General features: G+C 42.0%; 1 protein-coding gene across 1 annotated transcript in view; it reads right to left on the bottom strand.

The window, feature by feature from the left end:
• GUCY2C (guanylate cyclase 2C) overlaps positions 1-27843 on the bottom strand; it is a 46778-nt gene that overhangs the window by 5044 nt on the left and 13891 nt on the right. The window contains exons 10-26 of the mRNA XM_035127020.2: positions 26852-26963; positions 23000-23081; positions 22014-22116; positions 20392-20454; positions 18139-18210; positions 17685-17789; positions 17031-17117; positions 15831-15963; positions 14979-15116; positions 13714-13802; positions 11942-12033; positions 11604-11762; positions 10034-10226; positions 8588-8762; positions 4377-4475; positions 3257-3351; positions 1656-1732 (exon numbers count right to left, since the gene is read on the bottom strand). Of these exons, the coding sequence (XP_034982911.1) occupies positions 1656-1732; positions 3257-3351; positions 4377-4475; positions 8588-8762; positions 10034-10226; positions 11604-11762; positions 11942-12033; positions 13714-13802; positions 14979-15116; positions 15831-15963; positions 17031-17117; positions 17685-17789; positions 18139-18210; positions 20392-20454; positions 22014-22116; positions 23000-23081; positions 26852-26963 (1874 nt within the window). The remainder of the gene's footprint in view (positions 1-1655; positions 1733-3256; positions 3352-4376; positions 4476-8587; positions 8763-10033; positions 10227-11603; positions 11763-11941; positions 12034-13713; positions 13803-14978; positions 15117-15830; positions 15964-17030; positions 17118-17684; positions 17790-18138; positions 18211-20391; positions 20455-22013; positions 22117-22999; positions 23082-26851; positions 26964-27843) is intronic.

The raw sequence follows: 27843 nt of genomic DNA on the forward strand, positions 1-27843 counted from the left end.
TTGCGTGCTGCTGGGGAGCAGAAGAAACGCCGTGATCCAAGGAGCACAGCCGCGTTGGCGGAGCAGGAAGCAGCCGCGGAGGCGGCTGTGAGAGAAGCGGCGGCGGAGGGCCCAGCAAGAGGTGGCTGCATGGGAGCCGCTTCGGGGAGCGCAGCGCAGCGCGAAGAGCCTGGTGAGAGGCAGCTGTGGCTGCAGGTGAAGCCCTTGATCTGCGTGGGTGACTGGGGGCGAGCGCCCTGAGCGCTGCGGCGGCGAAGAGACGCCCGATCAGCCCGCCTCTCAGCTGATTGTCGGGAAGCCCCTGCCCCCGCAAAACACAGGCGGCTGTGGGGGAAGCGCCGAGAGCGCCCAGGAGCGCGGCTGCAGCAATGGTGATCCCAGCGGCTGCGGAGGTGGCTGTGGGCATGCGCCCAGCGCCAAAGCACAGCAGCGGTGGCAGAGACAGCCACTGCGAGTGGCATGAAAAGAAGGCCACCAGCAAGCGCGCTGTTGCCTCTTGCCGGCTCTTCTGAAGGCGCTTAAACGCCTTCCTTTCCTTGCCAGACCTGCCCCCCCCACTACGGCTTATTTTGGGGGTATGTCTTATATTTAATCAACTCATGAAAAGCCTGCCATGTCTTATTTTGTAAGTACGTCTTATTTTATGAGAAACACAGTAAACCCAACCAAATGTGTTAATGAAGCAGGCAGAAGCTGAAATGTTTTAGCTAAATAATTTTAGGTTGGGAGCAGGGCAGTCTCGAGCAGGTCACGCGCCCTGGTGCTGAGGGGCGGAGATCACTCCGGCGCCCCCGCCCTCGCAGGGCGTAGCATGGTTTCCGCGCGGCCTACCGGCCCAGCGCCCTGGCACACCGCACCACCGGGGGTCTACCTAGAGCCGGCCCTGGTGGGAAGGGGTATTCAACTAGTTTTACTCAGAGTAGACCAACTGAAATTAATGGCTCTAACTGGGTCATGTTCATTAGTTCTGATGGGTCTATTCTGGGTAAAAATTAGATGACTAACATCCATTGTTATCTGTTTCATCAAGTCATTGACAGTGTGATCCTACAAGTTTACTTGGAGGTCTTACCAAGTTCAGTGGAGCTTATTCCCAGAAATATGGGTATAAATAAAACTGATTAACACTACTCGGACATAACTTCTGTCATATCAGATGAAGAGAGTAACACAAGGAATTGTGAACCTAGGATTTTGGAGATTCGTGAAGTAGCGATGTATCGCCTGAACTCTGACCTCTTCACAACCTATGTTCAGACCAGTCATCTGCTTTAGTATGCTTGAGTAAGTGTGAATAGATAAGGATAATGTTTAGACCTTGTTATTCAATAGAACAACAAAAAAATTGACTGCAGTATATTGGGTGTGTGTTTGGCCGTGGCACTCCTCTTTACAAACTCATAATGCAACACTCCATCCTCCGGTTTTTCCCGCTGGGAGAAGCTGGAAGGAGAATAGTGGATTGCACAACATTGAGGATTCATGAGATCCTAAGATATGTGCATGTGTCCCCATGCACATTTGCACAGTTGCCATATTGATCTCTGCCAAGTGCATACCAAACAAGATATTCACAGAGAGAGAGAAAAGAAAAGGCTACTGTAAATATTGATTTGTGCATTCTGTTAACAACAAGCTCTCCAAGAATCACTTACACAGAAGGAGGTGTTGGAAGATTGTATTTCTGGTCTTTCACTCCTGTCAGCCAGTAAGTGATCTCAGTTCCTTTGCCCTAATACAAAATAAGGAATAATACATTTGAGGTTAGATCAAATATTAGATTGCTGTATTGTATGTTTTTCTATTCTTTATATATTGCAGCACTTCATTATCTTTGTATAATTTACTTAACGAACATGGGGAGCATAAGGCATATTCCTACTGGGTGTTTTAAACTAAAACCAATACATATAGAAAAGAAACCAGAATAAGCTATCTGAGGCTACAGTTCTGTTCATAGAATTAGAGAATTGTAGAGTTGGAAGGAACCCTGAGGGTCGTCATCTAACCCTACCCCCTGCAATGCAGGAATCTTGTCTAGCCTCAATGGCAACAAGTCTTGTTATAGATCAGTGGTTCCCAACAGGTGGTCCGCGGACCCCCAGGGGTCCGCGAGCTATGCCAGAGGGGTCCGCAAGATGCTATTAGAATAAAAAATATATTAAATATATTTCGTATGATAACAGATTTTTTGTTTTGGCCGCTTCCTGCATGAGCAGAGTCTAGCGCAAAACTAGAATTAGATAGAGGCAGTAGTTCTGCTGTATGCCGTTGGGTGGCGCTTTACAAACACTACTGTTTTGCAAAGAGGCAGTGCCGCATTCTACTAACGCTCACCTCCCCAAGATGCTTTGCGCGCGTCGGCCTCATTTGTGCCCTACTGCGCAGGTACCCTGTCTTCTCCATTCCCCTCCCTCCTCCCTGGCGCGCGCTGCCTCTTTTCAAAACAGTAGTATTTGTAAACAAAGCGTTGTTTTTCGCGGAAGCTACAGTTCGTGTAGTTAAAAATGGACCGTTGGTTAAAAAGTGGTTCATCTCATCTCATTAAGAACTGAAAATTAAAACTAACTGTATACTGATGGAGTACTATGTTGTAACTGTAAAAAACATATAAATATAAAATATAAAAAGACTCTTAATTTGGCTCTCACTTTTTAATTTTAGGATTAGGATTAATGGGGGTCCTTGTCACAATAGCGGCTCGATGAGGGGTCCTCGAGAAAATTTTGTTGGGAACCCCTGTTATAGATAACAGGAAAGTCAGGGTGATGAAGTAGTTAAAAGCTTGGGCTAGATGTGGAAAATGCAGGTTTAAATGCCTACCCACCTATGAAATTCACTGGATAGCATGGCCCCAACTAGTAATTTAAAATGTTTCCTCCTTTTAGACATGTGCCACCTCTAGATTGATTTTGAAAAATTATGGCTATTTGAATACATGCTGTGTGTGTTTGAATGTGTTAGGCCAACCTTCTATTAGGCAGAGTGAGGCAACTGCCTCAGGTGGTAGATGCTGGGAAGAGTGAAGTATTGGCAGCAAGTTGTTGGAAGACAGAACTGTATTTGCCATGTGCATTGCCCTGCACTCCCCCCCCCAGCCTAAACTGCCTCCAAGTAGGGTGGATGTTGTTGAACTAAAATTCTACTGTCCGCCCAGTCAGCTTCTCTGGATAGAAGTGGAGGTTGGTACAAATTTTGTCCTTCGCCCATGTCAGCAAAATGTTGTGGGTCACCGGGACATGCGTTTGTTTGTTACCTTCAAATATGTCTCTCCTCGCTCTTCATATTGGAATTGGCAGTCTGTTCTCTTGAGGATAGCAATAGTGGAACCACTTACATGAATCCGTAGAGCTATAGGCATGCAAACAAACATACAGTGTTTCAATTTGCTTTTTCAATGTTTGATTTTGTGTTGTGCCAGTCTATAATGTAGTTAAGATAATGAGATTCTTGTGTTCCATTAGTAAACATGAGCTGACGCAATTGTCTCAAAAACATGCTCATCTTCTGAATAGCATTTGCAAACAGAGCAAGGCAACTGGCAACATAATCCGTAAGGCATTCAAGTAATATTGGACTTGTCCTACCAGCTTCAGTGAGACTGGTAGTCCTGAACTACTTTAATCTGAATATTTATAGCTGGAAGGAAGGTTAGATGTCTCACCAAGCAGAGGGAGGGGACAAAGAAAAACATCTAAAATACAGCAGAAATAGAAACTATAGCAGTCCTTTGAGAAAAACATTCTAATAGTGTGATTGTTTACTAAATGTTATCCCACCCTTTGAAGACAGGAATGCCTGGCATGCTCTGGTCCATGGGGTCACGAAGAGTTGGACACGACTAAACAACTAAACAACAATATCCCACCCTTTCTCCAAAAAGCTCTGGGTGCTGTATGTAGTACACCTCCTCCCAGTTTATTTTCACAATCCCTATATGGTGTGGGTTAGGTTCGGCGGTTCGAATCCCTGTGACGGGGTGAGCTCCCGTTGCTTGGTCCCAGCTCCTGCCAACCTAGCAGTTCGAAAGCACGTCAAAGTGCAAGTAGATAAATAGGAAGGTAAACGGCGTTTCCATGTGCTGCTCTGGTTTGCCAGAAGCAGCTTTGTCATGCTGGCCACATGACCTGGAAGCTATACGCCGGCTCCCTCGGCCAATAATGTGAGATGAGCGCGCAGCCCCAGAGTCGGTCACGACTGGACCTAATGGTCAGGGGTCCCTTTACCTTTACCTTAGGTTCAGAGAAAGTGACTGGCTCAAGGTCACCCAGACAGCTTCTACTTTATTATGATAAGTAGGTATTTTTTTCTGGGTAAAGAGCTCTGGATTTGATCATAAAAAGTAATGTGTAGTGTAGACGTGAATTTGTCCTTACGTAATCCTGTAGATTCCATTCTTGAAGCTGTGTTCACAGTATCTCCAAACAAACAGTAACGAGGCATCTTAATCCCAACCACACCAGCTGCACATGGACCTGAAAACAATAAGGCACAGAGCAGGAATTAAGAGGGAGAGGGAGTGTTTGCCTAGGAAAAGATTAGCCCACACATTCTCGAGGTCACATCATAAACTGAGCAGGAATTAATTTGAAGTCATCAATGTGACTCATTAGGAATCAGATTTCTGAGGTGCCAAGATCTGACCAGGCTAATACAAGGTCTGTCCTGTCTGAGTATGTGTGTATATTTCATCTACAGAATTTATAGCTTGGAGCAGGGAACTAAGTAATAAGGATAAAAACACACAAGATGATATACAAAAAGTTTCAAAAACACAAAAACAGGTCCAATAACAATAAATGGACAATTCTATGATAAGATAAACAAGCAAAACTACAATGAAGACATACAACAAAATTTCCTATTTAACCAAATATCTTGATAGAAGCAAGCAAAGGATATTCAATCATATTAAACAGCACTCACTATATGTCAGAGTTTAAGGCTAGCAAAGGTTTTCAGGGACTGACTACCTATAAGAAGTCTAAGGGCTTTTTCTGCCCAACTAAGCACAACTGGGACTGTATTCAATTTAGTCCAGCTCCAAAGGCCTTCTGGAAGTTCCCTCATTGCAAGAAGTGATGTTACAGTGAACCAGGCAGAAGGCCTTCTCAGTAGTCACATCCACCCTGTGGAATGCTCTCCCATCAGATGTCAAGGAAATAAACAGCCATCTGACCTTTAGAAAACCTCTGAAGGGAAGACATCTGTATAGGGAAGTTTTTTAAGATTGATGTTTTACTGTGTTGCTTTAATTTGTTGGAAGCTGCCCAGAGTGGATGGGTGACATATAAATAAATTATTATTATTAATCCCTAAGTAGACCCACTGAAATGAATGACTCTATAATCATAGTCATGTCCTAGTTACAGGTAGGTAGCCGTGTTGGTCTGCTCTGCTGTAGTCAAAACAAACAAACAAACAAACAAAAAATTCCTTCCAGTAGCACCTTAAAGACCAACTAAGTTTGCTAAATTGCTGAATTGGGACTCATTACCAAGCTTAAAACCACGGAGCCACCTGGGATGAACAGAGATATCAGATTCTTACCTCATTATGCATGATCTAGCTTTCTTTTGTGCCTCATTATGCATATCTAGCTTTCTTTTGTGCCTTGCTCCCCCCCCCCCCCCGCAGGACCAATTGCAGTCATCAGCAGTCGTTAACAGCCACCAACAGGTTCACCACTCCTATAAGCCCATCACCCATTCCCACCCCCACCCTCTGAATATAAATAAGGGTCTGGTTGATTCTGTTTCAGTGTATCTGACGAAGTGTGCATGCACATGAAAGCTCATACCAAAATAAAAACTTAGTTGGTCTTTAAGGTGCTACTGAAGGAATTTTTTTATTTTGCTTCGACTCAGACCAACACGGCTACCTACCAGCAACCAACTAAGTTTGTTATTGATATGAACTTTTGTGTGCATGCACATTTCTTCAGATTCTTCAGGTTTCTGAAGAAGTGTGCATGCACACGAAAGCTCATACCAATAACAAACATAGTTGGTCTCTAAGGTGCTTTTTTATTTTATAGTCATGTCCATTAACTTTAATGGGTCTACTTTGAGTAGGATGAGCAGTGAATATAACCTAGAGATTGAATTAACTATTAAAGACTGCTATTTGTGATTTTGAAACAATGCTCCTCTCTGCTTCTACAGCCAGGGACTAAGTTGGTTCAATACCTGGCACTTCAGGAGCCAGACAAGGCAAATCTAGAGCTTTGCCACAAAGCATACCCACATGGATCCTGGCATTCACTTTCACAGATTGCCTTTATCCTGTCCCCTACATCCACAGATAATGCCACTGCTGACACTTTTTCTATGATGCAGTGAAGACTACTGTTTCTGAGGAGGAACTTGTCAAATCATGAGAGTGGAGGCAGTTGGTAGACACATGAACTCCATGGATCTTCTTGGCATCCTATCCCACCCCAGAACAGACTTGCAGCTATTAAATATAGAGAATAATAAATGAAGGTGTTGATGGACGGCTTGCAACAGGCTACAGACATCTGCTGAATCAACTCACTCTGTCCTCTCCCACTACAGTATTGTTATTGTAGAGTTTTGCATTATAGGGGGTTGGGCCTTTGGTTCCCTTTCAACTCTATGGTTCTATGTTATAAATTTTCAGGGCCAGAGTCTCTGGGTGCAAGTCACCCATAAATCCTGGAATTAGTAAAAGTTAGAATTAATCAAGGTTTGATTAAACTGTGCCAAACACAGAAACCCCTGGATTTAGTTTATGCTAGTGAGCAAGGCCAGCTCCAAAGAGGGTTTGCAACAGGCCCCCATCCAGCTAGGCCTTTAGAAGAACAAAGGCTGGTGATGGCCGATCATTAACCCATCAAGGAAGCCATCAAATGTTCATCATTGGAATGGCCGAGCCATGAACCCATTAAGAGGGCCATTAACAGAGACTCTCTGGGCAGGCCAGAAAATGGGAGGAAACCCTTCCCTGACATCATAGGTAGTTAGCAGAGACAAAAGGCCTACGGTTCTGGAGTAAAATAAAAAAATTCCTTCAGTAGCACCTTAAAGACCAACTAAGTTTTTATTTTGGTATGAGCTTTCGTGTGCATGCACACTTCTTCAGATACCACGGTTCTGGAGGAAGGGAAAGAATTGCACTGGGCGATGAGGTAAAGCAGGCATCCCCAAACTTCGGCCCTCCAGATGTTTTGGACTACAATTCCCATCATGCCTGACCACTGGTCCTGTTAGCTAGGGATCATGGGAGTTGTAGGCCAAAACATCTGGAGGGCCGCAGTTTGGGGATGCCTGAGGTAAAGGAACAGGACAAAAGTGTCACTCTTGCAAGCTGGAGTGGGGGGGGACAGAGCATGAGGGGGCTGTCTGTTTTATGCTGCAGAGAGGGTAAGACAATGTTTTGGTCTCTTCAAATCTGTGGCTGCAGCAATGGAAGGAACAGGAACCTCTTAGGATGTGAATGCTTTGTATTCTCTGCATCTAGGCTCAGGTTGTACGTATGTGTAAATAAGCCAAATATTATAAAGACACCACAGTCTCCACAGTGCTTCATTGCCCAAAAGAAAACACAGACCCTGGTAAGCGCGCCTGGTACTCCTGAAATCTCACACCGCTTAGAAATTTCAGTAGCATGTAGCTGTATTAATTTCAGAGTGACTAACTTCCAGCTGGGCAGAAGCTATAAGGCAGTAGGAGCATTTGTGGATTTAAAAACCCTAGCACCGGCCCTGACTGTACTTTTTTTTCTTGTTTCCAATGCTTTAGACCAGGCATGTCCAACTCCCAAGAGATTGTGATCTACTCCCAGTATAAAAAAATCTGGCAGTGATCTACCCATTGTCATTGGAGGGAGGAGGAGCATGCGTGGGGTGGGTGGATTGCCCAGTTGTTGAGCTTTTTTTTTTTTTAGAAGGGAAGTGCCCAGAGTTGTTGAGCTTTTTGGGGGGAGGATTGCACAGAGGGTTTTTTAGCCTTCTTCCCGTAAATTTTTGTACACGGTAAGGATCCCGCGATCTACCAGGATCAGCCAGGGATCTACCGGTAGATCGCGATCTACTCGTTTTGTTGGCCATCCCTGCTTTAGACTCTAGAGATTGAATTTCCTTTCCATTGTACCTCTCCAACATGCGAGTGATCAGCAAGCCTTTTAAGAGAAAAGTGGTGAACATCAGGAAAGATACCTAGTTCCATGTTGAAATGGCCCCATAGTTTTCTGAGTGTTTTGCTTTACTTTTTATTTGCTTTATTTCATTCTCTAAGCACCCAAAGCGCTGAAGCATACTTCCCCATATATTATAAAGAAATTTCCCCTAATTTTATGGTTTTTAATGTAATTTTCACGCTGTATTTTTCATTCAACCCCCCCCCCCCAATATACTCATTTCTGAACACAGTATTTAGTTGGAGAATGGCTTTGCAAAATTTGGAGAAGTACAAATTTCAAAGGGTAGTGCATTTTGGTTCATGTATAGTTTCAGGAAAGGCAGATTGGGTAGGCTCATGTCAAAGGAAGCAAAACCAAGTTTCTCTTCCCATCCTCATTCCTTTATTTTATTTTGATCAAATATTTGATATATATCACACCATACCAGAGTGAATTCCTATTCGAATCCATACTGGAAGACCTGGAAGATGTCCGAGTTCAAAGGAGCCCATGAAGCTGAGTATATCTAATGCCATCATGGAAATGTCCACTGCGTGACGGTTGCCATTTCTCTTTGGTAAACCGCTTACTACCATATATGCATCTCCAATGGTCTCTACCTGTTGAAACAAGATCCAAAGTCATTATTTTTTATCTAACCAAAAAGTAATCCAATAAGGGAAAAACCTGGAAGGTCCTGTTCTTTCCTGCTCAGGGAATGCTTATCACATTCCAGTTAACATGTTCACACAGGAACCAGAGGCCTTCTTACTTGGAATAGTTGGGGAAGAAATCCCAAAAAAAGATGTCAATTTGTTTATGTATGCCACCACAGCTGCGAGGATTTTAATTGCGAAATATTGGGAAAAAGAAGAACTGCCCTCTCTACAGGAATGGCAAATGAAAATGCTGGACTTTATGGAACTGGCAGAATTGACAGGAAGACTCCGAGATCAAGCGGATGAGAGAATGGAGGAAGATTGGAAAAAATTCAAATTATATTTAGGGAATTACTTTTGAGAATTGAAAGTCTGAATATCTAGGGAAACATTGAAGTTAAGGCATTAGGGGGGGAAAGAGAAGATTATAAAGCAGGAAATTGAGTTATAAATAATAGACTGAGATTAAGATGAATTAAGAAAAATATGGGATGATGAAAATTAAAAGTAATGAACTAGAAACTGTTACAGATGAATTTAAAATGAAAATCAGATAGAGGGGACTTGGGGAAGCAAAAGGGACAATGATTTAAAAAGATGATATAAGATGATGTGTGTGTTTATTGTTTTTATTGTTGTGTTTTTTTGTTTTTTTGATGTTTTTGATGTTTTGTTGTGTTAATTTGTTATGTTTTCTAAATGCTATATAAAATTTAATAAAAAATGTTTTTTTTTTTTAAAAAAAAAACATGTTCACACAGGTATTTGGAGTAGCAAATACCGGTAGTACTCAGTATAATATCTATAGTTGACTATGATTTTCTCTGAGGTGAAGAACTGTTCTTTGAAAATGTTAAAGAGAAACAAGCCTTCTTCCCTATTTTGCACAATAATTTTAAACAGCGAAAATAACTACTACCTTTTATTTTTTGTTTTTCTTATATGCTTTGTTTTGCTTTCTGTCTCAGAAGAAAACAATCCCTGCCTTTTATATCATCTCTCTTAAACAGTGGGAAATTCATGCACATGAGGTTCGCTGTTTCCTTACAGACCTTTGCCCAAACATAAATACTTTCTGCCTCTGAAATCTATCACAATGTTTCCTGTCCACACTAATGGGTGAAGCATGGAGTAGCCCCTTAAAGGATTGGTGGCAATGCTCTGCTACCTGCCTCTTTTCACCTCAAATCATTCTACCTAGCCTTCTGTTCTCTCTTCCCAGTTCTGGTCACCTTATAGACATCATGAGGGTCAAGAATATGATCAAAGTTCTTGTAGATTTCATTGAGCATGTCCACCACTTCCATAGGGGTGCTGTATTTACAAAGGGTTGTAAAGCCTACAATGTCACTGAAGTAGATGGTTACTTCTTTAAACAGTTCTGGCTCTACCCGCCCGGTTTCCTTCAGGGACTTTACCACAGGCCTGTCAAAAGGAAGAAGATAAGTATCGTAGGATGAAGCTTCTCAATTTCAAAGTGCACTTTAAAAAACTGAGAAAAATATATGGCAGTACAGTAGTTCTATTAATCCTGGTAGTGATAAAACACAACACCATTCTAAGTAATTGAGATTTTAAATCGCAAATGATATGGGCAATCACTCCATCTCCTTTCAAAACATGTTAGAAGTCAGTGAGTAGGTGGTCATGTTTTGCAGATTTGACAGGATGGCCTTTTGATCCTCTTTCATGCCCAGGGACATTTCAGCTGTACAGATATATAAGCTATTAGTGCTCATGTTATAATTGAGGAGACAAACCTTCTTCTGCCTGACTCTAACCTACCTGGTCAGAACTGGAAACTGGTGTTGGAGCTGCTTATTTGTATGCACAAACTCAAGCACACAATTCCTTTCTCTTAACATGGAAATTCTGTTTTCTGGCATAATTCCAGGTTGTATATTTCTATTCTGTTTTACTAAATTTCTGTCTCTGCTACATCATGGCAGCTGGTGGCTGGGGCAGGCAAATACTATTCTGTCTACTTGCCCTTCATTATTTAGCAGTCATTTAAATCTCCGTCTGTCTGTCTCTCTCCCTCTCTCTCTCTCTCACACACACACACAACAGAGCGCCTGCAGTTTTAGTTACAACTTCTAAAAAAGAACATAAGGCTGCAGATGATCCAGAAAATGTGACCTAAGAAGGGAGCATCTTTCCTACAAAATGCTTAAGAGGTTGGAGCATTTTAGTAAAGGGCAACTAAGACAAAACGTGAGAGACATTTAGTAAATGAACTTCAGGTTGGCAGAATCCCACAGCTGCTGGGCACACACTTGCAGAAGGCTGCAACCAACATAGCGTGCCCCTGACATAACCCCCATAGCTGCCAAGTTTTCCCTTTTCTCGCTAGGAAGCCTATTCAGCATAAGGGAAAATCCCTTAAAAAAGGGATAACTTGGCAGCTATGAACCCCTGCTGGGGGTTTTATTTGTGAGTTTTAGCCGGGCTGGAAGCTCGGCAGAGACACTTGGCATTTCTCTGTGGGCTGAATCCAGAGTTATGGGTTTGTGGGGCCTGGAAACCTAGTAGGGAAGCAAGGTCTGCTGGAGTGTCAACATTGTAAGGCTTTTTATCCTATGGTCAGATTGTGTAAACAAAGCCATATATTCTAAGTATATCAAAGTCTCAGTTGACCTTCATTCCAAAGAAACCAAACCTTGGCTTAATGCTGGAACCCCTTGAGTTACATGCTGCTCAGAGACTGGGGTGCATGCAATCCTAAATGAGCAATAATGATAACTTGTTTAGACGACCCTCCCCCCCCCCGGGTGATTTCTTGTCTGAGTGGACAGCACTCACCCTGGAAGAAGCATGAAGTTAAGCCTGTCAGCTCTGTCTCGCTCTGCTTTGTACAGCTCAGTTCTCTCTTCTACCAGGTGCTCCAGGTTCCGTGAATACAGCTGCAGGCGTCGGATTAAGGTGTCCATGTAGCTTTCATTGGTTTGGCTGTGGTAGTTGCTGGGAATGTTGTAAGAACAAGGATGAATTTGAAGGCTGACAACACAAGGAAGTTCATGTACATGACACCAGTGTATGGCTGCCGTGTGGCGAGAGTGGAAATCTGCCAAACATCTCCCTCTGAACTATTATTCTGGTTTAGCAGAATTTTTTTCTATCAAAGTAAATCACTTTCATACCTGAATATCTTAGCCAAGGTAGTCTCAATTTTCTTAAAATCCGGTCTCTTTTCTGGGTCTTCCTCCCAGCAGCTTTCCACGAGGAGATATACCTAGGGATGCACAATCCAATACAGGACTACTTTAGATATTTTGGTTTCCATGATGAAAACCAATATAGTGCTCCCCCACCACATAATCCTTAGCAACCCAAACTGGCTTCAAAGACTATGTTGTAACAATATCCAACCTTCTTCCCACCATTTTCATAACTCAATCAGCCACTCTCTGGAGCACCAAGTTCTACTCCTTGTTTTTGCAAGCTCAGGTAGATATGCCCTTTCCAGGTGTAATGGGTTGTTGCTGGTCACCTATTCCAGATAGGCGTTCATTGTGGAATTGGGGCTGCTCATGTCCAGTTTTAATCCAGTTTTTCCTTTGCCATGGAAAATCTGATTAGTAAAATAACTCATTTTACATCTGCAGTCACTCCTGGTATGGAAGCTTGTTAGTGTGTTTTATTTATTTATTATGGTAAGCAGTTTGTAATGTGTGTGGTGAAGTTTTAGTGGGTGATCTCCATAACCACAAATATATCTCTTTTTGTTCCTCACCTAAGCACAAACTATCCAATTTTTCCCCCTGGTGGCCCATCAATACCAAAGGGGGGGGGAATCGTATTTTCACCAGTTGCCAGATGCCCTGTTCAAAGTATTGCAGATATTAATAATGTGCAGCTTGAAGCAACTGGATGCATAAAAACTTACTCCTTTCGGACTAAAACATTGTCCAGGCCCATTGGTTTGATTCAAGCTTTACTTAACAGAATTTTATTCAAAACAGAACAAAATAACAAAGATACACCCAAATAGTCCCATACAATATCTTGTGCATGTCCAGCACAGGCTCAGCATTTATAAGAAATAAAATGTAATTCCAAACAGACCTAGAAGCAAAGGTCTCCCTCTCCTTACAGCCTCCATTTTGCCTGGAGCTGTAGTCACTCTTGGAGAGGCTCATTTGCACACCCTCACTCCCAGAGAGCCTAAACTGGAGATTTGAACCCAAATACCTTTGCCACTTGATCAAAGGCAAACACTCTGTTTAAGAGCAGACAACAAAGCAATGCAGACATTGGATTAATAATAATAATACTACAGAGGTCTTGCACAATACCTCTTTATCAGTCTTATGCAAGGCCTTAGCATTAAATTTAAAGTACTGTAAACAAACAGAAAATGCCCCACCATCACAAAAAAGGACACACCTCTTTCCCCCCAGTTGTGAAACGTTAACTAAACTGGCTGGATAACTCTGGGAATTTTTGCTCTTGATCACTTCCCAGATTTTTTTAAAGGTATGCCCACAGGACTTGTCCATTCTGGAGTTTATTGTGTGTTTGCAGCTATTCAATTTGCATTGTCCAAATGACATAATCATCAAACCAAATGACATCACAGTCTGAATGCTTTTCCCTTGTAAATTTGGGTTCAGGTGATATGGGATTTTTTTTTAAAAAAAAATCCATTTTATTTCATAAAGTTTATACACCACTGTTAAAATAACCAGCAGCTAAGTAAGGAGCTACTATGATGTATGAAAGCTCATTACATTGGCTTCTGTGCATTGGAATTGTTAATAGGAGATGTTACTATGGTGTAAAGGCAAAACACTGGAAGAAAAACATTGGTTACACTCCTCTCTGTCAAACTTGCTAGTTTTAACCTGTGCATGCCGTGGGCATAACCTCTTACTACTCACTTGAGCTTGGCTTTCTTTCAACATGGCCTTACCTCTTGCTTTTTCTCTCCCTCTGAATGCAATAGAAGATCCGGCCGGAAAGGTCTTGCTCCTTTATTGCTTTCTACTCTGCAAAGTTTCTCTAGAACAGGAGAGGGTAAAAAATAACATACAGAACAATTCAGCACATGAAGAAGACACTTTAACACAAGAAGCAGAGCTATTCTAGGCAAGCGGATTGTGTCAAGGCCGTATTTTATAACCCAAGATGGGCTCAGGCCAAAATGCTAGATCTGAATGAACACGCTCATTCTTTGATAAAGGTCTGCATATGGTGGTTTTTCAATTTGTGAGACATGCGAAATTAAGAGTGCCTACTAGGGTGAACTGACAGGTTGAGGAAGATATCTGCATTTCTTCTGCACGGCACCAAGATAAGATGCAAGATGAAAAAGAGGAATAAGAATCTACATCCCCCATTACTCCCTCCCTCTTGTTAGAGATTCATTCCCCGTGTTTGCATTCATGGGATTGTTGTCTATCACATGTTGGTATATGTTTTCATTCCACAGTGGGAAGTGATGAAGACAGGATGTTTGTGTTACTGTGTTCCCTGAAGTGGGACTTGTCCTTTGTTCTCTCTCTTTGCTGCCTGATGCTAGAGAGAAAGGGAGCCATGTTGCAGTGCTCCGTGTGTGTTTATATGTAAATAAACATAGATTAGCCAAATGCTGTGCTACTGAGTTCTGTTATGCAACTGCGCAAACTCTACGGATCTGTAAGTGTGCTGATATCAGTTGGCATCAGTCGCTGTGATGTTTGGGCAGAAGAATGCTTTTGAAGCTCCCAAACGATCGACTAGGAGGGAGAGAACATGCCAGTCGGGCATGTGTCTCTACCAGGGTCCTACTTGCGAGTAAGAGATCCTGACACCTCTGCCCAGCCATCTCACATCCTGCGTGTCCCACCACATTCCTGTTACAAGTATTTGAACATTTGTGGTCAAGCAAGGTTCTTATCCCCATGTTGGAAAGTCTAAGTAGATTTATAATTAACAAGTTCCACAGGTAGAAATCCTACATGAAAGCAAGGCAGCCTCCTTTAAACTAAAGGCCAGAGCACATGGGCGGGGCATTAGCCCAGCGCATGCAGCCTCAATGAAGGGGCATGGCTTGGCCCATGCTCTTTCGTTGCCCCTTCACATGTTCAAACTTTCCCCAGGAAAAATGGCATTTCACTGCTGAATGGCAAATGCAAATACAAATGGCAATCCCTGGAAAACCTGTCATCAAGCCTTTTCATTATGCACAATGTTTACCTTTATGATCCCGACAATTGTCAGTATAGAAGGTCTCCTTACGCAGTATGATCTCTTGTGCTATAATTCCAAAGCTGTACACATCACCTTTCTGAGATATGTCACCATGGCGGAGGTGTTCAGGAGCAGTCCAGAGATCTGAGGAGCAGGGAGAGAATTGTGTGTGTGTGACAGAAACAAGCAGATGAAATTGGTTGACAATTGCCCTACTCAATACCTGTCTCTTTCCCAAGCCTTTAGAGAAGTTGGTTGTTCTGCCCTGTGGTTTTAGACTGCCCTGCTGCTTTTATTGTTGTACAGTATGAAGTTGATTTTAATTGCAAGTTGTTGGAAACTGCTTTGGGGGCTCAGCAAAAAGCAACTTGCGAAATTTATGAAATGAACTAAAACCAAACAAAACACTGGCATCGGTAGGGTTGGCCCAATACATTTTACTTCCTGAGACAAAGGAGAATGGCTGGCCATGCATCTCAGAAGAAATGGTTGGCCAACATTTGTCACCATAGGCTGTTGCTTCAGTCGGCCCATTTGTAGGGTTGGCCCTGGGCACAGGCATACCTTCCACTTTCAACTGTTTCTGATCCTCATGCAGATGGCATCAGAAATCTCATCATACCACTGTCGGATTCTCATAGCTACACTACCGCTTCAAGCTGTGGTGCTGTGTGGCTTAGCAGACGCAGTTGGGGAGGGGGGAATATAGTCATACCATAACTATAGTGCTATACTGAAATAACTCAAGTTTAACAGAATATTAATGCCACATTTTCTGACAGTTCTCCTATAAGATGCAGTCAGCCTACAAATATTCATGAGGAATTCCCGAGCAAGGAATTCATCTTCCTTATGTACCTTTTTTTGGTGGAAGAATAGAATTGCAGCCAAAATCGGTTATCTTCACAACCATGCGGTTATCCACAACACAGTTTGTAGATTTCAGGCGACCATGAAGCTCTGTTTTGCTGGAATGCAGGTAGGACATTCCCTAGGATATGAAGGGGGGGGGAACAAACAAACAAATGTCTGTCTAATTTTAGTGTCTGCCCCAAGTTTCCTAGGGAGAGGGAATGACTGTTCTATCTGGCTGCGGCAGAGGAAGTCAGAGGACTGAAGGACCATTTCCATAAGCTCTGCTGAGAGATCAGTTCCACCAAGCTCTTCCCTCCAGCAACAGTCACCCAGCAGTCATTCCATTAGGCTGCAGCAGCAACAGAATTGGTAACATAGGCCCACCCCATTGGCTCTGCTGAGAGAGGGGCATCAGGCTCCTCCATCCTTATGAGGAACGGTTGAAGGAGCTGAGTATGTTTAGCCTGGAAATGAGGAGACTGAGAGGGAGATATGATAGCCATCTTCCAATATATCAAGGGCTGTCACATGGAAGCTGGAGCAAGCTTGTTTTCTCCTGCTCCGGAGGGTAGGACTCAAACCAATGGATTCAAGTTACAAGAAAGGAGATTCCATAAGAAAGAACTTTTTGATGGTAAGAGTTGTTAAACAGAGGAATGGACTCCCTTGGAAGGTGGTGGACTCTCCTTCCTTGGGGTTTTTTAAGCAGAGGTTGGATGCCCATCTGCCATGGATGCTTTAGTTGAGATTCCTGCATTGCAGGGGGTTGGACTAGAATAACCCCTGGGGTCCCTTTCAACTCTGAAATTCTATTATAGTATGATCTGAAGCAACCAACCTGATTGTCTTTCAACCACTTTCCACTTCAGCTGAAAAGCCTTTTCCTACTGAGAGCATTATTTTTACATTTCTAAACAAAAATGGTAACCACAATCTCAATTTCTTAAATAAAGCTCACTCTTTCATTTAGGTGCAGTATCATTATTTTCTCTCTCATTTCAGCAAAATGTCAGAATTTAACAAGCATTAAGTGTCCCAGCTCTCAACAGAATAAATATTAATAATAATCAGATTTCCTATCGAAGGGCACAGTACTTATAGAATCCTGTTGTTAGACATTTCAGCAAAATACCTTATATCCCATCATTCACTCAAGGCAAGATTATGCCTCATTAAGTTCCTCATTGCCACCCATCTACTTACTTTTGCAATATCATACATGACAGAAATCTTAAATTCCCAGTCCATGAAGGTGCCATCTGGGTAGGAGATTTTATCATTCAAGACATCCTGAGATGGAAAGATGACAAAGAAGCTGTGGTAAGAATCTTCACTAAAAACAAAGGAAGTAGTGTTGTTTCATTTTTTAAAAATAATAATCCAAAATTCATATTTTAGAACCAACCAACATGTCACAAAATAGTGATAAATCTTCTGAGCCCTCCAGAACTCTTCATCACGCTATCTAGTAAACAAAAGGGTGCGAAGGGTTGCTGGAGAGAAAAGCTGGCTTTATGTTGAAGCCACAAAGGGCTCATCCAAACTTCTGCTTGTCCTGTACCTAAAAAGGAAGGTGTTGAGTGGTTTTGCCTTTGCTCCACCGCCTTCTCCGGGAAAACTCACTCTTTGCAATAAATTGGAACAAATGGCAATCATTGGAAAGCAATTCAGCGCTAAAGGTTGTGTTTCTCCAGTTGCAATACAGTATTGATGATAGTACTCAGAAACTTACAAGACCAACAAACTACCCTTCTTCCCCACTGCCTATTTCTGGCCCCAGCAAGGACTTGTCTTTAGATGTGATAGGTTATCACCTGTCTTTGTACAAACTGATGAGTGAGCTACAGTGCTAATTACCCGCAATGATCCTCTCTCGCAGTATTCAATCACTCCATAGATCATCATGTCCATCTTGACAGTTCCATAGAACTTAGTCAGATTGTAATAGTCAATCTGAAGGAGCTAGGACAAAAATAATGGGCAAGTTAGTAGCAGAATGATGATGTGGAAAATTAGTTACAGTGGTATGGGAATATGATGTCCTCCTATGCTGCTTGGGGATATATTGTTCAGCTACTATCACTCAGTGCTTTCCAGTTCAAAAGTGTATGACAATGCCCGCAGGGTTACATTGAATAAGTTCTGAAAAGTGAGCTTTCTACATTGCCTCTGCAGTGAGATCTGGCACACTGAAGAAGGCTTACTGGAAAAGGAAGCGCTTAACATCTGCAATATGAAAGAAATAAGAATAAAGGAAATTGTGGTCTACATTTTTCAGTGGATGTGCGGTGGTTGTGGGTTTAGTGTTTACCTTGTTTAGGTCTATTCTCTGTTTCTCTGTAAAATTCCCATCATTGTGCTTTAAATCCTTCAGGATTATCACCTGGAAAATGAAAAGGGTTGGTAGGAATGAATAGCAGCATCACAGTAATCCATGCATTGTATAATGTCATGAGAGGTCTGGATATGTAGGTTATATTTTAGAAATACATTTACATGAAATGTTACATTACTTAACCAATGATGAGGAAATGGACACCATTATCCTTTGCAAGGGTTGTGATATGATCTATACGTTGAAACTAAGTGCAATGACAATCCTTTATACATACAAAGAGGTAACAAGAGAAGAACTATGTGAACAAAACATTTCATCAGTCAGCTTTATCCAGTTCAGGTCCACACAGAGCGCACACACACACACACACACACACACACACACACACACACACACACGCAAATGGGTTTTTCAGATACAAATGACTCAAGTCCGCCCACTCCTGTTTTCTGAGTTACAATATTCATTGCTCTTCCACCACTTGCCATTCATATTAGTGAGTAGAGCTTGGTGGAAAATATCCCAAGGGTTTATTATTGTTCCTTCCCTCAATCACTCCTTCCCTGCCTTCTTTATGGAATGGGCACGAGCTCAGGTATTTCTGTAACTGTGTAAGCACCTATTTTAAAAAACAAAATTCCCAGTAGTGCACAAGACTACAAAAGCAAATGGTGCCAACCTAAGCAATTATGCTTCACAATATGCAAATTGATCTTTTTAGGAGGGGGATATCCATTTCCAGTTGTTTGTTTATTTTAATCTTTAATAATGGAGGTCTTGCACAAGACTGGTATTTGCCTACCTCTCTACAATTGTGTGCAAGTTCTCCCAAAATCCACTCAAACCTCAATACCTCAATGAGACCTCCTTACCCCATAATGTGCAACTGCTCCAGTTGCTCTTCAGTGATGATTATTTTATTTACAGGCATAATTATATTTCTTTTGGCTGCATCATAGTTCAATTGAGCTGATGTGGAGGGCAGCAGAACTAATCACAGTAAGAGATAGGTGGTGGTAGCTTGCTTCTTGGGCAGCAATCCTGATCTCAATTACCTGACAGTAAAACCACCCTTAGAATGAAATAGGATTTAATTCTGAGGACACATAGCTAGGACAGCAGCCTTAGAAGGCTGGATAGACCAAGAGCACAAAATGTTACACTTCAAATATGTGAAGCTGAAAGGAATAGGAAGGAAGGAAGGAAGGAAGGAAGGAAGGAAGGAAGGAAGGAAGGAAGGAAGGAAGGAAGGAAGGAAGGAAGGAAGGAAGGAATTGTGACAATATTCTTGAAGAAGCAAGATCGGGCAACCAGGAGCCTCTTTTATGGAACCCCTTCTCAAAGAGCCTTTAAACTGCTGGAGTTGTACTGCCTGTACCTCCCGACGCCTAGTTACTTCATCTTCTTACCCAACTGGCCACATATATAGACACACATATTTCACAGCTGTACCCCTCCACCCCCTGCCTCACCCAAAATTCCTTCTGCCAGGATACAGTGAAAAATAATTGTGATGGGAGCAAAATAAAACAACAGAAACCATCCATGGCTGGACTTGAACCACCAACCTTTTGGTTAACAGCCAAATGTAGCAAAAAGCACTACAGACGCTTGCAGGAAGCTATCATGGAAAGTCAGACGATCTAATCGTCTCTCATGAAGTAGACCAGGAAATCTTAAGTCAAATTGTTCTTTTAGAATATAAAATGTCTCTGATGGGTCTGATGACTTAATTGTTATCTGTCCATTTGGTTGGAATTTTCTGAAAATGAACCCAAACTTTTTTTGTGCTAAGAAAGAGTAGCACTTCTCCCCTTGCCCCAACTCCCATTTCAGGGAGCTTGGCAAGCACCCTCTCCTCCTGCAATTCTTACCCCTCTCAGTGTGCTTAGGTTACCCTTAACCTCATTGCTTCCACATTCCTGTCTCCCTTCACTGCCAATCCCTCTTTATATATTTTGTCTGCTGGATCCTATTTATGTTTATATTTGTAAAAAAATTAATCAACTGCAAGGCCAAGTATAGATAATTTCAACAGTTCTGCAGCCTTTCCAAGGACTACCTAAATAGAGCAGATAGACCAAAAATGGTTGGCACACCACAAGAACCTCTGCTCTATTGTATCCCTGTGGTTTGCAAGTAACTGGGAATGAGCATGAAATGGCACCTTATCTTGTACAAGATCATTTCCAGAGGAGAAAAGCAGAGATGCTGGAGTAAATGTACCTTCTTGTCATATTTGCCTTGACGCAGCCTCTGGCTAGTGTCACGTCTTGTGTCGTCATCAATCTGAGAATCAAAGAAGGCTTATTTAGCTGACTTCAGGAATGCATACTGTAGTTTTAGTGTAGTTTTATATTCAGAAGAGCAGGGTCCCTTCATGATGGTCACAGCCACATTCTTTCTAATATTATACAATAACCTTATAGTTATACAATAATAACCATTAGGGATGTATTGATCAATGCAGGTGCTCTTGTGTTGCCTTTCAGCTATATCTACTGCTTCTGTGCACATTATATAGGCAAATTATTTTGAATGCTCCAATATCATATTTCAGAGTGACTTGTTATGTTTTCCTTGCACACCATTCTCTTGAAACTAAGCATCTTGTGTTTTCTGTGTTCCTAAATGCTTGGCTTTGGAGCATGTAGTGGCTGGAAAGCTCCCGTTTCATGCAGATTAGGTGGTTCTAGGATGCTGGTGACAAGGACTTGCTGCAGAAATAACAGGTTGCACCCACTGCAACCTCAGATTACAACACCACTGGTAATATCTCCCATCCTGGAGTGTGCAAGAAAAATGTAATATAGCACCTATGTTTCCTGCAATTTGTAAGGGCATCAGACTCCAACATACTTCTCCAAACATGAGTTGTGTTGTGGTCCTTTGCACTTGAAGAGATTTTAAACAATACATGCATACCTATTTACCATTTCGAACTCACAGTTCATAATTTTCTCTGCTGTGGGGCAGAAGACTGTATTTCTAAGCATTTAGATCATGACATTTAATATCTGGAAAAAGCCGGTTCCTTCCTCAACTGCCACTCCAATAAAATATATAATTGTAAGAGTAGCAGAATTGTGAATGTTGTTTGGAATGTAAGTCATATAAGATCATAGACATCTACTAAATATTGTTATTGTGAGTGCAAGAAACCCTAAATTCCAGATCAAGTTAGTGTTAGAATTTAATTAAGGTTGGGATGTTAGAACTGGGAAATAACCAGACTCATGTGTGTTAAAGATGTGCATTTGACCTGTGTACCAGGCGCCTCTAATCATTTAATTAGCATGTGTGAAAGCAAATTATGCTGGGCAAATTTACTAAATCCAAGGAAATCAACCTGAGTTGAAAGGAAATGGAGTCAGCCTAATTTCCTCTGAGGCAATGGCCTGGGGGATAATGATCAATTAGCACATCAAAAGTGTGAGACCCCTCCCTAAGTTAGAAAAACAGAGACCATGAAAACTGAGTAGGAACTGTGTGATGTAAGCGGACAGGAGGAAGATAGAGAGACATGGCTGATTTGCTGCTGGGCCACAAGACTACAGTGAGGAGAGAGACAGAAAACTCTTGGAATGTAAAGCTTTGAACAGCTCTCCATCTAGGCTCAGGTTGTACAGAGATGGTATGCTTGGTATGCTTATTTTCTCTCCAGCTATTTTCCCTCTCATCTTCCGTCCTAGCCAGTGTGAGCCCATACACAGAGATTAGGATATCACAGCGCAGTTTTCTAGATAGCGTCTATGGTTCCAACATCATTGTTTACCATGTTGAGGAGACACCCAGTACCACTTTATTGTGAAGGAGAACATGTGCCATAGACGGCTGCTGTTTCCTACCTTCAGACTAACATGGCTTGTCTCGTTAGTCTCCAGAGGAACAATCTTGTCAGGTGGGATGTGGGACCATTTTTTCTGGAGTTCAATGGCTCTTCTATATTTCCTGTACCTCAGAAAGACAGGTATACTTGCAACAATTTTTGAAGCATTTGAATCTGGAATTAGAACTATTCGTGGACAGGCAGGACATTTAAAGAACTTCAGGCGCTAGTTGTCTGATAATGAATGGAAATATTGACCTTTTTGACGAGTCAGTTTGAGTCAAGCTGAAAGCAGACTTCTTAGAAGTAACCTTAAAGTGTGCACTGACCTCAAGCCAGTATCAAAACTCCCAATGACTAAACTGCTACAAGTCAAAGACGGGATGCAGATATTCCATTACTGAAGTATATCTGCTAGCACGCGTCAGGTGGAGGGGGAAAGGGGAATGAGAAGGAACCTTTCCGACCAGGTAGGTGAAATAGTCAAAGCAGCAAATCCACCACAGAGGACGTGATCAGCTGGGAGAGCAAGGGGTGCCAGAGCTTATACAATTTAGCTCATCTAAGTGGCTGGCACTGTAGCTTAAGCCACAGAGCCTAGGGCTTGCCGATCAGAGGGTCGGCGGTTTGAATCCCCGCAACAGGGTGAGCTCCTATTTCTCGGTCCCTTCTCCTGCCAACCTAGCAGTTCAAAAGCATGAAGTGCAAGTAGATAAATAGGTACCACTCCAGCGGGAAGGTAAACAACGTTTCTGTGTGCTGCTCTGGTTCACCAGAAACGGCTTAGTCATGCTAGCCACATGACACGGAAGCTGTACACCGTAACGCGAGATGAGCGCCGCAACCCCAGAGTCGTCTGCGACTGGACCTAACGGTCAGGGGTCCCTTTACCTTTACCTTTATGCTAGGTGACCTTTGTACAGAGACTTCAAAAGCATAAATTTCAGAAAGGATTTGTGGACTTAGGTCAAGGAAGGACAGACGAAGAGGAAATAAGGACTGTACCTCAGTAGTAGCAGAGCGATGATCAGAACTACCACCACAACCGCAGCAAGTGTGAAAACAGCTATTGTCAGAATGTGCGGCCCTGTAAAAGTGAGAAATGGGAAATCAGGCAAACCTAAGAAGAAAGTTCAGGGTCATCAGGAGTGTAATTAACCCTTCTTGGTGTGCTTCCTCCATCCAAGGTCTGGAGGGTGGCAATACGGAAACGGGACTTTTCTGCAGTGGCTCCCTGTTTGCGGAATGCTCTTCCCAGGGAGGTTTGACTGATGCCTTCATCGTATATTTTTAGGCGTCAGGCAAAGGTGTTCCTCTCCAATCAGGCCTTTGGCTGATTAATATCCTACAGCTTTTTAAATGTGTTTGTGGGAAGGGTGAAGTTATTGTTTCATTGCTTTTGTTTTAACTATTAACTGTGTTTTTGTTGTTGTTTAGTCGTGTCCAACTTTTCGTGACCCCATGGACCAGAGCATGCCAGGCACTCCTGTCTTCCACTGCCTCCCACAGTTTGGTCAGACTCATGTTGGTGGCTTCGAGAACACTGTCCAACCATCTCTTCCTCTGTCGTCCCCTTCTCCTTGTGCCCTCCATCTTTCCCAACATCAGGGTCTTTTCTAGGGAGTCTTCTCTTCTCATGAGGTGGCCAAAGTATTAGAGCCTCAGCTTCAGGATCTGTCTTTCCAGTGAGCACTCAGAGCTGATTTCCTTAAGAATGGATAGGTTTGGTTTTCTTGCAGTCCATGGGACTCCAGCACCATAATCAAAAAGCATCAATTCTTTGGTGTTTTTACCTTGTTTTTATTCTGTGACCCACCCTGAGATCTTGTGAAGGGCAGAATATAAAATAATAAAAAATAATAATAATACCTGCATCCCTCTGTCTCAGGAATTCAGGGAGACAAACCTAAAGACTGAGAAACACTTGACATCTCGTTAGATAAAGGCCTGTCTAACCCTCTTGAATTAAGAGTGACATAAGCTGATCAACAGGTGGGCATGATTTTTGAAAAATGGCCTTATATGCCAAATTTGACCCCAAGGTTGGCCAAGATTGGCCTGTGGGCTGGAGTTGTCCTACCCTAGGTTTATAATATCAGTCTGAATGGATGCCTGCCAGCCATTATCCCTTATTATTAACAGCTATGCATGTTATTATTATTGGTCTTCTATTTGAAGCTTCCCTCAAACAACATGCTTAAAAATCAATAATGTAAAGCAAATATCAAAACAAAACATCAAAAAGATAAACCCTACATTCATACAATCCAGCAGCAATCTATCTTTTATATCAGCCAAAACCATAAACACTGAAAAATAAATTCATCTTAAGCTGATGATTAAAAGTAGGGTAGAAAACAGGGAGCTCACTTCTGTCCCCTTCAGAATGGCCCGGAGTACCTCCTGCTTTCCTAAGTGAGGCATTAACCACTCTCTGAATCCATCCTGTCAGACAATCCTAGCTAACTTTTATTAGCCATGATGGGCAAGGTTCAGGAGAACTGATAGTAGGCTAGACACTATCTGCATCTTCAGGCTGTAACAACTGAAACTGATCCCCACAAACCAGGACAAGGCAGTGCTCTGAACACTTCTACCTCACATGTGCTGGAAGCAATATACAAAAATGTGCAGTGTAATTTTATACATGTCAGAAGCCAGCTTTGTGGAAGACTTGCCTCATGCCTTCATTACATATCTTTAGGTGCCAGGGGGAAACTTTCCTCTTCTCCCTGGCCACTGGCTAATTTAACAATCTATGGCCTTTTAAACTGGGTGGGGGGGGGTAATAGTTTTGTTTCCCATTATGTTATGTATTTTTTGTTTTTATGCTGTAAACCACCCTGTAATCCTCAGATGAAGGGTGGTATATAAATTTAATAAATAAAATAAGCTCCATTGAGTTAATGGTGGACAGGTCTGCTACCTTAGCTGCAACCCTGTATTGTTTCCTCAGAGTAAACCCTATTAAATGCAATGGGATTTACTTGCGCATGTATAGATTGCATTGTTAACCTTTGAAAAAATTAAGCCTGTACAACCAGCTCAGTCTAGGCGTAATGATTTCCACTAAACTCTTTTGAAAATGCTTGCAGCAACTACTTGACAAACACTTGACCTTTGCTGTTTTTGGCGTATGCCCATGCTTTCCATCTACCTCTTCATCGAAGGCCAATCTTATTTTCTCCTTAATTCTCTGACAACAAGGTCATCCTTGTCAGAACACCAGGGCTGGCTGATCCTGCTCAGAAAGCAGGACATTGGGTCACCAATAAATAAATCAGTTAGCAAGCAAATGTCTTTGGCAAGTTACAAGATGGTTTTCTGTCCTGCACCCCGGGCTGAGTGACAAAAGGCTAAATAGCTCCAAGCACGCTTTAAACAAATTACAAGCTGATGTCTGGAATTTAGAAATTGGATGACATATTTATATTTCTGAGGTTCTGCTGCCCTCTAGGGGTTTCAGTCATCCCTTCATGAAAAAAAGAGCCTTCACAATACTACCGGTACTTTCTCTTGCCCTCCACATTTTCTGCACCCAATTGAAAGCAAAATATTCAGGTTTCTGCCTATCACATTGTTACTGTGGTACATGGCATTATATTTCTGAATTTGAGATGAAATTTATGAAAGGGCACTTAATAACGTCTGAATTAAACTAGGTATTGAAAAATAGAAACATTATGTTCTTTACAATATGCTCAGGTTTTCATTGTTCTTTTTCTTTTGTATTGCATTGTATTACTTCATTTCAATTTAACATCTAGTCTGAGAAGAAATGCAATAACATTTGCAGCCAAAAACAGAGAAACCACCCTTGACAGCCAAGGCATTTCATTATGTAATTTGATTTGGATATAGAAAGAACAATGTCTAGGTAAATTAAGTAATCATGCTTTTAGAATTCGAAATAAATAAATAAATTACCAAGCTGAACCTATGCTGAAAGTTTGAGACATTGCATTCTAGCTAGGCAGCACCATATTTATTCTCTGCTCAACCTCTACACTTAAGGCGCCATATACTTTTAACAGTCACAGTATACCACTAGGGTAATTTATTCTTGCCAAGGGTGTGTTAAGCATTCAATATCTATGGCATTTATCTCAACAGTAGCAAAAACTGCTATTGGAAATGGGAGAACATTTCTGGCGTTAATGGGAATTGCATTATACAAGCTGTGAGCTCATATGCAATTGTGGGGGGAGACAATCAATTGGAAAATTCACACCACACAGTGCTACAGTGGGAAGCTGCTGAGCTCTGAGGCTAGATGTGTAACTTTCTGCTTAAGTGCTTTAGTACATTTGCCCTAGTTCACAAATTCCTAACATCTAGGTCCAGGTGAATAGGAAACTGCTCATTTAGCTCCGAACTTGAGCAGTACAATACAGGACAGGGGGTATATTTAACTGCTTCCCTGTGGTGTTTGGGAGAGTTGGAGAGCAAGATTTGGGCCAAATGATCTGGGTCAAATGATAAAGAAGGGATTAGTGTAAGTGGGTGAATTTACACCATGCAAGAATGATAAGTAAGGTGGATGGGGACACTGGGAATCCTGCAAATCAAGTAAACTCAGAATGGGCATCAGCACTGCCATATTCAGTCTTTTTGAACTGTATGCTCTCTGAAAATACTCCCATGGCAGCTACTGCTGCACACATTGAAGACTGTTTAAGTTGACAAGTTGATTCAGAACTCGGCATTCAAAAAACAGAAAAAGACAGGTTTGGAATTTTTTTAAAAAAAGGTAAATTATTGGTTTACTACCAGCCTAATGGTTCCTGTGTTCAAATTGTATGTACAAGTCTCATTGACTCTGTGCAAGTCCCCTTCCCAAGAAATAAATTGTCTCACCTGTGCCAGGAATATCACTAGGGAGGGTGTTTTGTTTCCAGATGAATGATGGTTTGTCTGTCTTTGGTACTGTCTCATTCAGATGAGTGTCAAACCGTAGGAGGGCCTTGTACTAGAATGAGAAAATAGAAGAAGGTTTTAGTCTGAAACTCCTTTTCCCAAGAAAACTCATGGATGTGAATATAATGTCAGCCAAGGACCTCAGTCACTCTCCCCACACTTTTCATCCCTCCATCCTGGATCCCTTGCATCTCCACCATATTGAGCTGGTTTTGGTTGGCTTGTTAACAGAGTCCCTTTGCTTCTTTCTTCACACAAGCTGTGATTGAACCAGGAAGCTTCTAATTAACCATGGCATCCCATTTTACCTGAACCCTGGTTTAATATCCTGGGTTGTCCCATAGCCTGTAACCATAGTTTCCTGCCCAACTTCTGAGTCACCAGGGGAGATTTCCTTCCTTTTTCCTGTATGCATTTATCCCTCACATTATTTTCCTTCACTCAAAATAGATTGCTTTCAACGACTATCACTCTGCTCAAGCTAGGTAATAACAGCACTATTCAACTCTGTGGGCCAAACTAGAAATGAAAGCATTCACACAATTTAGTAATTGCAAAAATTATTTCCCAGCAGCAAATAGCATCCATGGCAGAAGGGGGACCTCCATCAGGACCACGGCATGAGCTTTATCCCATTGACATTGCTGTGGCCGTGATTTAAAGCTCTCCCTCTCCAGCTACTTTTTGAATCTGGTTAATTGCTCCCCACCCCCACTGTTGTCAAACTTGACTGCTATTTACTTTTAAAATATTATTTGCATGGTTACTAATTGCCTGCATTAACAACGTGTCTATTTTGGTGCTGTGCCTACAAGATTGAATGGGTTGGAGCTAGCTAGAGATACGGTATATAAATATAATTCAAGAAGTGTGCCCATCAGCTCTGAGTAGGAGGTACACAAAGCCTCCAAATTCTTTTTTTTTTGAATGGT

Source organism: Zootoca vivipara, chromosome 10, assembly GCF_963506605.1.
Source record: "Zootoca vivipara chromosome 10, rZooViv1.1, whole genome shotgun sequence".
Lineage (NCBI taxonomy): Eukaryota > Metazoa > Chordata > Lepidosauria > Squamata > Lacertidae > Zootoca > Zootoca vivipara.